Source organism: Scardinius erythrophthalmus (genome assembly GCF_964197995.2).
Source record: "Scardinius erythrophthalmus genome assembly, chromosome: 9".
NCBI classification, from domain to species: domain Eukaryota; kingdom Metazoa; phylum Chordata; class Actinopteri; order Cypriniformes; family Leuciscidae; genus Scardinius; species Scardinius erythrophthalmus.
The window spans coordinates 26736139-26748894 of NC_138229.1; the positions used below are offsets into that span (position 1 = coordinate 26736139).

At 38.6% G+C, this 12756-nt stretch overlaps 1 protein-coding gene across 4 annotated transcripts in view; it reads left to right on the forward strand.

Moving 5' to 3' along the window:
• ptprfb (protein tyrosine phosphatase receptor type Fb) overlaps positions 1-6083 on the forward strand; it is a 211200-nt gene extending 205117 nt beyond the window's left edge. For all 4 annotated transcript variants that reach the window (XM_081375456.1, XM_081375457.1, XM_081375459.1 and 1 more), the window contains 5 exons: positions 2209-2335; positions 2421-2546; positions 2918-3072; positions 4047-4182; positions 4440-6083. In XM_081375456.1, coding sequence (XP_081231582.1) covers positions 2209-2335; positions 2421-2546; positions 2918-3072; positions 4047-4182; positions 4440-4508 — 613 coding nt within the window. In that variant the 3' untranslated portion in view covers positions 4509-6083. The remainder of the gene's footprint in view (positions 1-2208; positions 2336-2420; positions 2547-2917; positions 3073-4046; positions 4183-4439) is intronic.
• The last annotated feature ends 6673 nt before the right edge of the window (positions 6084-12756 follow it).

The following is a 12756-nucleotide window of genomic DNA, read 5'->3' on the forward strand; positions in this document are numbered from 1 at the left end:
GTAAAACGAAGCGTGGGCACGAAATGTCACAGAGTCTGTGAAGGGAATGTCTAGGGGCTTGATACATCAGCCCCTCTCGTTTGAATTAAAACTTAATGAGAGCTACTCTGGAGGAGCTCAACCTGTGCCAATGCGTAATTGACACCACTCCCATTTCTGAAACCAAATGAGCTTCAAAAAGCGCTTCTCCGGTCACGTCTCCTTCTCTAGCCGAGCCTCTGGGTTCGTCTGCGCCGAGATTTGTTGTCTTGTCAAAAGGCTGCAATTAACCCTCTTTTAAACAGCATGTTAATGCGATAAGCACAAAAACACGCTTGACCTTCTTGCTAGTTTACAAAGAGCTTCTCCAGTCGAGCGGATACGTCATTAGAGCTGTTTTTGTGTCTGCCTTTTTTAGTTTCTTGTTGCATTTCGTTTGATTGGGGGTGAAAATAACCTCCAAGGAAAAACAGATTAATGTAGAGGTAATTCGGCTTTGTCAAAGGCAGTGTGTCCCTGACGTCTGCTGTGTGTTGTTCGTAGCGACGTGTTTGTGTGTGTGTATGCTCTGGAATGAGTGGCCGTGGGTGGGAGGGAGGGGGTCTCTCGCTCTTCTTTGCTCTTCATTCTGGCTCGTCTCTCCCCATCTCTTCTCTTCTTCTCTGCCGTCTCTTTATTTGTCGGAACAAGGCCCTGAGCAGACTTTAATCTCCCGGTTCCATGTTATTAACTCGCCTGCAGCACCTTCATTAGTTGCTAACCCGTGGCACTGTTTGTATGAGACAGCGATGTGTTTGCCATGTGCTCATTGATTGTACAAGCTGCCATAGCGAAGTACGCTGCTGCCACCCAGTGGTCTTGTTAATATAACACCCTAGCTCTGTGTACTGGACGTATGGGTAGAACAACAGATGATAGGATATGGATTTTTCACAATCGACTTTCATAAAGGCGATGAAAGTGAATGTTTTGCCAACTTATGCAAGCCAGTGTATTAGACCGCCATCATTCCTTCAACGACACGCCATCTCTTCAAAGATGTATCAGCGAACCTAAATGTGGAAGATGATTGATAGGCAGGGAGCATTTCTGGTTGGCTAAAAAATGGCGTGTTGCTTATATACTGCATAACTGCTTATATAGGCTGAATGTCAATTGCAGCCATTAACCGACTAAACTAAAACCTTTTTATTGTCAAAACTATCACAGTCCTCACAAAAACTGAGACTTACAATCTACATATTAAAAATAATAGGGTAGCATATACTATTTATATAATATTATATAAAAAATACTAAAATTTTCAGCACTGTTTTTGTATGTTGCATGGAAGTAACACTCTACGACAATGGAAAAAAAAATGTATAATACTAACAATTAAATTCTTGATGACAGGAACTAATTTGTTACTGTATTTCTATATTATTGTTTACATTTATTTTATTTTAGTATTTAACTTAAAGAACACTAAAAAAGATAACTATTCAATAATATAATCAAATAAAAACAAAACATGCTCACTGCATTAGTCTCCATAGTGACTGCGTTTGTTGCATCCATATCACATCCATTTCACTGTCACACTGTGATGCTCTCATTTAACAAAAATGCTATTTTTCATAACATATTCATAGTACAAGCATAACAAATGTATATTAGATATATTATATCATAACAACATAACTATTCACAAAAACAAATGTATATTTTTATGGGTGAAAATAAACATGTTTTTCTGAGAGTTTTCTTGAAAGCACTGCCACAAAAATTAAAAAAAGCTACAACAATTTAGAAAATAAAAATGAAAGGGATAGTTTGCTCAAAAATGAAAATTGTCATCATTTACTCACCCTCAAGTTTTTCCAAACCTGTATACTTTTCTTTCTTCTGCTGAACCCAAAAGAAGATATTCTGAAGAATGTCAGTAACCAAACAGACTTGAAAAAATAAAAATACTATGGAAGTCAATGGGGTTCATGAACTGTTTGATGACATTCTTCATAATATCTTCTTTTGTGTTCAGCAGAAGAAATAAACTCCTACAGGTCTGAAACAACTTGAGGGTGAATAAATTAAAGAAATTTCCCTTTAAGAAAAAAATCTACTAGTCCATTTCAGATATAGCCAAGGCACGGCTGTTTTCTAGCCGCCGTCAAGGTCATGTGATCATTCTGGCACATTTGCTTGTTTTGCATCAAGGTCTCAAAAGATGTTTTTGTGTGTGCACAGACAGCAGAAGGCCTATATTGCCACTCAGGGCCCTCTAGCGGAGACCACAGAGGACTTCTGGAGGATGTTATGGGAGCACAATTCCACTATAGTAGTAATGCTGACCAAACTCAGAGAGATGGGACGGGTAAGAGCATGTTCCTCCTTTTAACTTGCTTCCTGCTGTTTTGATCAGGGATAAATAAAAAAAAAACTGTTCCCTCGTCCTGCAGGAGAAATGCCATCAGTACTGGCCTGCAGAGCGCTCTGCCCGCTATCAGTACTTTGTGGTGGATCCCATGGCTGAATACAACATGCCCCAGTACATCCTGCGAGAGTTCAAAGTCACAGATGCCAGGGTACGTGCATCTATCACCTGAAGGAATCTGCTGGAGGAGCATTATTTGTGTTATTTCAGATGAATATCACTCAGTATATGGTACTTGAGGGCAGCGCTGGGGTGTGTGAGCAATCTGTTGCTGGTGGCGGATGCTTCGCTCTCACATCCTACGGCTCGCCTTGCACTTTAGAGCTTTCTGCCGACTATAAATAGCGGCAAGGTTATGAAAAAGCTTGTAGCTGAAACGCATACACACACGGTCATAAACCAAGCATATGGACAGAGGCTCCCTGCTGTGCGCGGTCTGACTGGGAGGTGTCCAGCTGCTGTGCGCGTATGTGAGGGTGATACCAGCTGCCTAATAAACTGGTAATTCTGCATTCCCTTCAGGACGGTCAATCCAGAACCATTCGCCAGTTCCAGTTCACTGATTGGCCAGAGCAGGGAGTGCCAAAAACCGGAGAGGGATTCATTGATTTCATTGGCCAAGTTCATAAAACCAAGGAGCAGTTTGGGCAGGATGGACCAATCACTGTGCACTGCAGGTATGCTGATCTGTGATTGGATGAAAAGTGAAAAGTCTGAATGAAAATGTGTGAGGGATGGTATACAGTCAGCTGATCAGCGTCACTCTATGAAGCAGAGGGGTTTTGTGATCATGACTAACTGACTGTACATTATCCTGCGTATTACATGGCTACTTATCAAATAAATAAACATTTTAAGATTTTATGTAATTAACTTTTCATTAAATTGTATGAATAATTTGTAATAATAAATAATTGTATGCATTTTTACTACTTTATACTTTTTACACTTTTTGGATGGTATCATTTATTTAATAATTTATAATAATAACAAAATTTGTTAAAATGTTTTTAAAATGTTATATAACTTGTAATGAATAATAAGTTTAATAATAAATTATTATTTTACATTGTTTTATTCTATCATTTAATTTAGTTATTTTCATAATAAATGATTGTATTATTTTTAATTTAATTATTTATTATTTCTTGTTATCTTTTTAAAGATTTTTAAAAAAATGTATCGCTTTAATAATTTGTAATTTGTCAAATCGATTAATCATGATGAATCGCATCTAACAATAGTTTGTTTTTATAAAATATGCATATTATACATATATGTATATATTATAATACACACATATATTATATAAACACAAACTTTTATGTTAGATGTGATTAATCGCGATTAATTAATTTGACAGCACTAGTAATGACTCGTGAACTTTTCATGACATTTAATGAATAATAAAATATTTGTAATATTAGATTATTCTTTTAATAATTTTTTAACAGTACACTTTTTCAATTGTATTATTTAATTTAAACATTTTAATAATGAATTATAAATAATTGGTTTACTTCCTTTTTTATTGAACTTCTATCACAGCCTCACAAACGTGATTCCACTCAAGACGGCAGTGTTATGCGTCACGTAGAGCCTTCACCCTTGTGTAACAGGTGTTAAGTTAACAGATGCTGTTGTTTTTCAGTGCTGGAGTGGGAAGGACAGGGGTTTTCATCACTCTGAGTATTGTCCTGGAGAGGATGAGATATGAGGGTGTGGTGGATCTGTTCCAGACGGTTAAGACCCTGCGCACACAAAGGCCTGCCATGGTGCAGACAGAGGTACTTGTCAAACATGCCTTTAAAGCTGCTGATTTAGACTGAGTAGATGTGTTCATTCCTTCACATTCACACTTGCACTAAGTTGTTCTACTGTGCCAATGTTATTTGTAGAGCTTAGCGTTATTTCTCAAGACACCTATTTCAGCGGTATCTGTCAAGAACGTTTCATGCGTGGTGTCCCAAAAAATCCTATTGTTATTGTCACCATAACTCTGCGTTATTAGTTTGTCCCACTGACGCACTGGTTTCCCCTGCAGGACCAGTACCAGCTGTGCTACAGAGCCGCTCTGGAGTACCTGGGGAGCTTCGATCACTATGCAACGTAACCACTCCTGGAACACAGCCCTCTGGTACAACTCTTCAGGAGTGCAGCAAGTGTCCCTTCTGAGCCACCGTTCCCCCACCCCATCCTGTACAGAGATCTGGGGGGGTGGGAAGGGCAGGCTATCCAGTGGCTGGTTAACCAATCACAGCAGTCCGCTATTGACTGGCACCAAGAGATTGCTTTAAGAAATATAGACAACTCTCTTTCAAGAAGCACCATCTTAAAAAAAAACTATCTTCTAGTTTCTCTTTAGCGTACGCCAACCCACACTACAGTCGAAGGCTACTGGTAGCACTAATTCTTTTCTTTCTTTTTTTCCCCTGCTTTTTTTAAAATCATGATTATCATTTATTATTATTTTAAAAATCCAGTATGACGATATTGTTATTATTCTTATTTAGAATATTTGTGTTTTTTAATCATCTTTTAACATCTTTTTGTCTTAACGGCCTTTTCCGTGGGTCTACCTTTTCCTTAAATGGTACTGTTTTCTTTTATTTTCTTTATAATAGGTTATTTTAGCACAAGAACATGTATTTTTAACATGTTCCTCTGATACTAATACGAGAGAACCGCTGTTCTCTAAGCTGCTGATGGTTCGACTTTGTAACGTGATTTTTTTTTATCGTTTTTTTTTTCTTTTCTTCGTTATGTATAATTGGGCTAAAATGAGCGGGTTCACTTTTTGGAGAAGCCTTTAATGTTCTGTGTCTCTATGATATCTCAATGATAAAAGAAAAATGCCTTTGGGTTAGTGGTACTGAATAAGAAAAACTTTTGGTAGGGGAAAGCAAATCAACTAACGCATAAAATCAGCACTGTACAGAACTCAGTAGGGGTTAAATGTGATTTGTGAAGAATAAACCTTCTGATTGGAGCGAGGGACGTTAGCGGGAACCGAACGCAATCCTGGCGAAAAGCGACCCTCGCACCCCGCTTCTCTGTGACATTTGAAGACCTGATATTGAAATGAGACCAATCGCCATTGGCAACCTGTACAGTATAAACCACTCCCCCGAGGGAGAGTCAGCTCTGTTTAATCCAACTCTTCTTTTTATACAGAAATATATATACATAAATTTATAATTATGAATAAATATAAATACTATTATAGATACAGTATATAAACAGCTTCTGCTCTATTGTCCATAATTCTCTCAAAACGTAATCCTGGACTTTTCTTGATATACCAACAAAGAGAAAACTACACAAGAGACTGCTGTGTGTGAATCTGTTCATGGTACAAAAGTTATATCTACTGTATTATCTACGCACCCCGGGTGTTTGGCGGTCTCCTCTGATGGGATGGGGCAGCACAACGCAAATTAAAAACACTTCCTACAGGACGACGTCATTTCATGCCTGCTCGATTACAACCGGCATGTTAAAGGGAGACCTGGCCGTACGTTCAGGATATGTTGGCATCATTTTTACCTTGTGAATGATTAGTGCTGTAGAGGTTCGATCTGTTGTATACACAGTCTGTTTTCTATTTGTTAATAAGAAAACTGGAATAAAAAATGTTGCAGGAAAAAACTCCTTGATGTTAATAAAGTTCAATAATTGGTTTTTGTACAAAATATTGTCTCTGTGTGTGTCTCTGGACTATGTTCAGTCGGTGTATTGTTTGATTTAAATGGAAGACAAAATGACTTCAACTTTGTAAAGCACTCTAATAACACTCCTCTTAAAGGAACAGTTCACTTCAAAATGAAAATTCTGTCATCGTTTATTCACCCTCAAGTTGTTTCAAACCTTTATGAAGTTCTTTCTTCTGCTGAACACAAAGGAAGATATTTTGAAGAATGTCGGTAACCAGACAGTTAATGGCACCCACTGACTGCCATAGTAGGAAAAAAAAATACTATTGAAGTCAATGAGGTCCACCAACTGTCTGGTTACCGACATTCTTCAAAATATCTTCCTTTGTGTTCATCAGAAGAAAGAACTTCATAAAGGTTTGAAACAACTTGAGGGTGAGTGATTGATGACAGAATTTTCATTTTGAAGTGAACTGTTCCTTTAAGATCTCAGATCTGTGATGGCTTCAGCTGTATTTATCCAGCAGGGATACCTGTTCTTTGGCTTTCTGTCATGAAACAAATGTTCAGTGAAAAATAAATTTGAGCACTGGGTAAAACGGTAGTATAGAAGCAGTGCAACCTCTGTTTTGGTTGAAATTAAGGGAAGCTGAAGCACTTACAAGGAGTTTCAAACGCCTATGCTTCAGAAGGATGCCAACATTATGAGTGAGAAAATTGATCGTGTGAAAATTGAGCTCTGGCTTTATAATCACTGAAGCTGTCCATCAAGCTGTCAGTTAAGTAAATGAGTTCTGCACTCGAGCTGTATGCTTTACAGTCAATCTCTTATTTACAAAACAGTAAATAAGAGGATACCCAAAACTCTTATTTATTACATCATTTCATAGCCTAGTTCTGGTTAAAGAGATTGAGAGCGTTTATACTAGACTAGAGTGAAATATGAGAAGACGACATTGTTAAATACAACAGAAATCAAGCCTCTTTTTATTTATTTATTGTTCTCATTTGCTTATTTGAAACATGACTCTGAATTGCAAAGGCAGCCTCTGACATAAGTTAATGTCCTCTGAATGAATAAGGTTTGTTTTATAATAAGGCTCGTTTACTTGGAGCTAGCTGCGCTCGTCTGTAGCCTATATCCCACCAAAATATTCATCCAAACATCTATATGCACTGAATTAATAAAAAAAAATATAAATATGTCCAGAATTCTGCATCGACTATTTTGGGGATTTTCTAGACTATTTTAAGTGAGCAGGAAATATTAAAATGTAGCGCATGGATTCGGCAGGCATGTATTCGTGATACCAAGAGCCTCCCTTGCTCTACAGCGCCCCACAAATTTCCAATGTAAATCTGTGGTGAAAAATGGAACTGCAGCGCACTCTCATAGGGGCAGATTTCTGGCAGCCCCGCTTATTCTCACGTGACCTTACGTAAACCTCGTTCAGAACAAAACGCTATCGCTATCAGTCCGCTGTGTGTCTGCATCAGGTCAGTAGTTGGCATGTCTGTTCTTCCTATGTGGAGTAGGTAGCGTATCAAATTAATTAAAGTATAAACCCTGGCTTTAGTTCTGTTTTGTTTGTTTTATGTTTGTTCTGAGAATAGACATGACCTTGTGTTCCTCACTGGTATTCCTAACTTACAACATTCTAAAACAACATTCGGACGCAATACATTTAGGCAATTCTATGATGGCATTCTTTGAATTTGTGTGAACTATAAAGTCTGTCAATCGTCATTAGAGCGCCACCCTCAGGCTGAAGACACACAATCTACCTACATTTATAGTCTACCGTTATGTTGTTTTGAGTGTTTTAGACAATTATGAAAATCAGCTATAATGAATAAACATTTATTTGACTTGACTGAGGCATTATTATGTGAACCCGTCTTTTCTTTAATTTTAATTGTCATTTTTATTGATGAAAATGCAGGGCTGCCAACTTTTGAGTTTAGCTTGGAGTGAGATTTTTTTTTCGGGGGGCATATTTGACATATTTGTTTTGTCAAAACAAATATTGCATCACAATAAGTGTAACTGTGATTGTCAAAACATTTGGTAACTAAATAGAATTTTATGAAGTTTAGTGACAACATGTTACAATGTTTACATTGTACAATGACTGGTAGGATACAGTTTTTATTATTGCTTGACAAAAATTTCAAGATTTCAATTCCATTCTTGTGATTTGATTCCGATTTTGATTCAATATTGACTAATTTGGATACATGTTTATTTTAAATTTTATTTAGAGGGGAAGAGGGCCCAATCTGCTGGTATTATTAAAGGTTAAAAATAACAAATTAAATTAAATATAATGTAGTTTTTGTTATAATAACAATTATTTAATGACATAAGTAAAAATATAATAAATATGTAATATAGTGCTCAGCAAAATCTCCTCTCTAGCTATTTTTTCTAAATGGCTTTCCTGAGGTAAATGTAACGTTATGTGACATAATTGTTCTCCGGCTGTTATATTGGCCTTTTTCCGTGGTTGAAAAACACCAATTGGGCGATATTATATATACTTTCGGTAAGTTGTACTGCATCTTTAAATAAAAAAGTAACAGATGATCGGTTCTCGTGCACTTGAACTGAGGTGCTCAGCGATCTGTCACGTCACATTTACAAGCGCCAAACGTATTTTTGTCTGAATTTCGTAATAAAATTGACGGAATCTAAGAGCTGAGAATTAGTTTATTATTAAAAGTACCCCTTTGCTCCGCAATTTTTCTGTGCGTGAAAAAATGGATGTGTGGCGTGAGAGCGTGTGAAAAGTGTCAATTGCGTGAGTCTCACGCTCAATGCGTGAGAGTTGGCAGCCCTTTTTTAAAATGTTTATCTTAGAATGATATAAAAATCGATATACACAAAATGGAATGGCATTACGTCCATGGGAAATAACACGATGGATAATAAGACAAAAAGAGAGACGGCTTTTAAACTCAACTAACTCAGAGTGATGGGTATCCTAATAGTTATCCAACTTCTGCATATCTATCATGTTACAGTGTTTCGTGTGAATTTATGGATTAGAATAATAACTACTATAATGGATGATAATAGCACTAATTTGGACAGTGTCATTAGGCTACAAAATGCATAAGCTATCCAGTATTGCAAATCTTTGAAGCTGCCATGTAGGTAGAAAAAAACATGTTATCCCATAATGTAAAAGCTTTAATGTTTAAATTCATCCACTTTTGCCATTATGGCATATGTCATACAGATTTTATCAAATAATATAATTTGTGGATAATGTAAAAGGTAATCGCGCTCGTGCGTGTTTAAACTTTCATGACGTAAACGAAACCTACTACAGCGCATGCGTGTTAAAACGTCTACTGCGTATTTGATATCAATGACGTCATCGCGCTACAGGCTGCAACGAGGACTTCTTGAAATGTATGGCCAGGAGCCGCTACTGCTTGGAGCATAGCCTATCAATGATATCATAATAAGTGGAGGAGGTATTGTTGTCATCATCTTCTATTTGTGCTGTCAGTAAATTATTGGACTACCGGCAGTCATGATATATATAATATATATATATATCCACACTCTGGCTCCACACTCTGGCTTCTCAGATGCAATACTGAAGACCACAAAGCAGTGGAGGCAGAAGAAGAGAGCACCTGTGGTTGCTGGATCTGAGAAAGTTGAGGGGGGAAACCGCACCTCATCTCCAGTCTTCATGGATGCACCTGAGAAGACCCCGCACTTAGGATTCTCAGATGTAACAATAAAGTCCAAGAAGCAATGGAGGCAGAAGAAGAAGAAGACTCAGGGAGTATCCATGCCTGACGGGTCCACACAAGGCGCACCAGTGCCCAACCATCACGTTCCGACAGGGAGCACTTGTGCCTATTAGTTCTGAGATGGGCAAACTCACCTCATCCCTGGTCTTCAGGGATGCTTCTGAGAAGGCACACACTCAGGCTTCCCATGTGCATCACTGAAGACCAGGGAGCAGCGAAGAAAGCAGAAGCAGAAAAAGGCACAGAGCAGCTTTGGCTACCGAGTCCCCACAGGGAGCACCTATACCTGCTGAGTCCCCACAGGGAGCTGCCATGCTTTCTGTGCCGGCCTCAAAGGTGCTCACATGTTCCCCAAATGGAGCACCCATGCCAGACAAGGTTCCAGATAGGCAAAATCTAAAGTTCCCTGAGCCACTGAGGCAGGAGCTACAGCAGCAGGTCTCCACAGGCAGCGGCAGTGCCGGCCGAGGCAGCAGAATTGCCCGTCTGAAAAATAATAAGAGCAAAACGGAGGCTTGCTGAGCATCTGAGGGAGAATTTACTAAATGCACCAGTCTCTTTCACCTAGGGAGACCCTATGCCCTCTAGGATCCCAAAAGGTGTATCTGTGCATTCTGGGACCCCTACAGACAGCACCTGTTCCACCATGTTCTCAACAGGAAGCTTCTGGGTCTCAACAGAAAGTGTTTGTGCCCGCCAGAGCTCAACAAAGTCAACCTGCACCCCTGAGTTTGTCCCCATTACTACAGGAGCCCCCCAGGGAGCAGAAGTGCCCGGCAGAAATATAAAACATGCGAAACGTCTCTCACTATCTAAAGCATCAATCTGATCATGGGGCTTCTGATGGATCTGATTCTGATGGGGCTTCTGAGCAATATGTCTTTAGATTTTCTCTAAGAATCACTCATTAAAGGTGGTATCAGTGATTTCAGGCCCAAAAATATTTTTATCACATTCATCTAATCTTTCCTAACGATCCGCTAGCTGCCCACCCCATAAGCATGCCGTCAAAAAAACGCGTCTCTGTAGGGGGAGGGTGTTGTGAGGTTTTGAGCCAGCTTTTTCTTCAGCTCTGACTTCGCGTGCAGCCGTGCACGAGCACAAAACCTCACAACACCCTCCCCCTGTCGGTGATTGGTTGGAACACTATTTGTTTTGGTTTTGATTGTTTGGCTAAACCATTTGTTTTTGTGTGCAGATCTCAGAGCCTAGGCTGCCTACAGAGACGCGTTTTTTGACGGCATGCTTATGGGGCGGGCAGCTAGCGGATCGTTAGGAAAAAATATATATATATTTTTGGGCCTGAAATCACTGATACCACCTTTAAATCTGGTTAGAATTACATGATTATGTCTGTTCCTTCAACAGGACAATGCTGGCAAAAACTAAAGATCCCTGAGCCGCTGAGACGGGAGCTGCTGCAGCAGAAGCCTCCAGTCTATTCTCTTCAGGGAGCACCTGTGCCCAATAAGATCCCAGAGAAGAAAATAATTAATATCCCTGAGCCACTGAGGCAGGAGATGCTATAGCAGAAGCCTCAAGCTTCTTCTCTAAAGGGAGCACCTGTCTGTTGTGCACAGGGTGCCCATGGGTGTCTCTGACAAGATCCCAGAGAAGAGAACTGTAAAGATCCCTGATAAACCAATAACTTGAAATACTTGCTTACTTGCTCACATCCTGAGAGCAACTAGTAGGTTTTAAAGTTGCAACAATCTCATTTAGGGAGTCCAAATAGATAGGCTCAAAGACAGACCAAATAGAAGAGCAGATGAGGTCATCAAGTGGCGTATAGGCTGACGAAGGCATTTGAGATTGAATCAGTGAGATCTCATTAAAATATATTGCAAAATCCTCACAAAGAGAGTCAGACATCTCTGGGAACTGATTAGTAGTGGGATTAAGAGCAGATAGAATAGAGAGATAGATAGAATCAATTCTGAAAATTATTTAGTTATTGAAAATGATAGTATTTACGTTGGGCAACATTAGCAGCTCGCCGGAAAGCAGAGAGGGAATTCTTTAAGATTTCATAGGAAACGTGTAGTCTATCCTTATTCCACTTGCGTTCAGCCCTTCTACAGATCTGTCTGAGAGATCGGACATTGTCATTTAACCTGGGCTTCGAGTTATGTTTATGTTTTTTTTTTTACCTTAAGAGAAGCAACAGCATTTAAGATGTTAGAGCAGATCGAATCAAAAAAGTTCAAATGTTCATCAGCATCCAAGAAGCTTAAAGATGAGTCCATGTCTTGATTGGCACGTAGACCAAGATTTGATGCACTAAATCCTCTCTTGCGTGATAAGTAAAAATGTAATATCTAGGATACACCTCAAGTCACAGACAGACAAGTCCTGCTACTTCCAAGATTCTGTAATCTTCAGTTTCAGAACATCATTTAGATTCAGATTCTAGTAGCTTCACTGGTAGCCTAATATTTACACTATTTATGTATTGGTTGTGTTATTTATTGGTATGATGAAAAGAAGCTTTACATTACCATAATTAAAATTACATACATAAATGCATGCATGTGTGCTTAAATTCAAATTTGCGGGCTATAAAATGTAAACAAAATAATTTTTACATTTTATTCTTTATGTTTTTAAAATTAAAGTTATTTTATTTTTATTTTTTTGTCGGGAATTATCATGAAATTTGTCTTTTGGTTGGAGTAAATTGGACAAATGGACGCAGTGTAAATTTAAATTGTTTTAGTAATGAGTCAAGCTCCTATGTGTTAACAAGGCAAACATTTTAACATAAAACTGAGACAAATTTAAAATGTTTGCAATAAACGTATTACTGCCATTAAATGAACGGCTCAATATAAAACGTGTATGTCAGACAGCAGGCAGGCTAGTGTAAACGTGACAGTGATTTGATTGGTTAAGGTGACTGGCGTGGGTGGACCAATATAGTAAACAAATCCTGTGTGC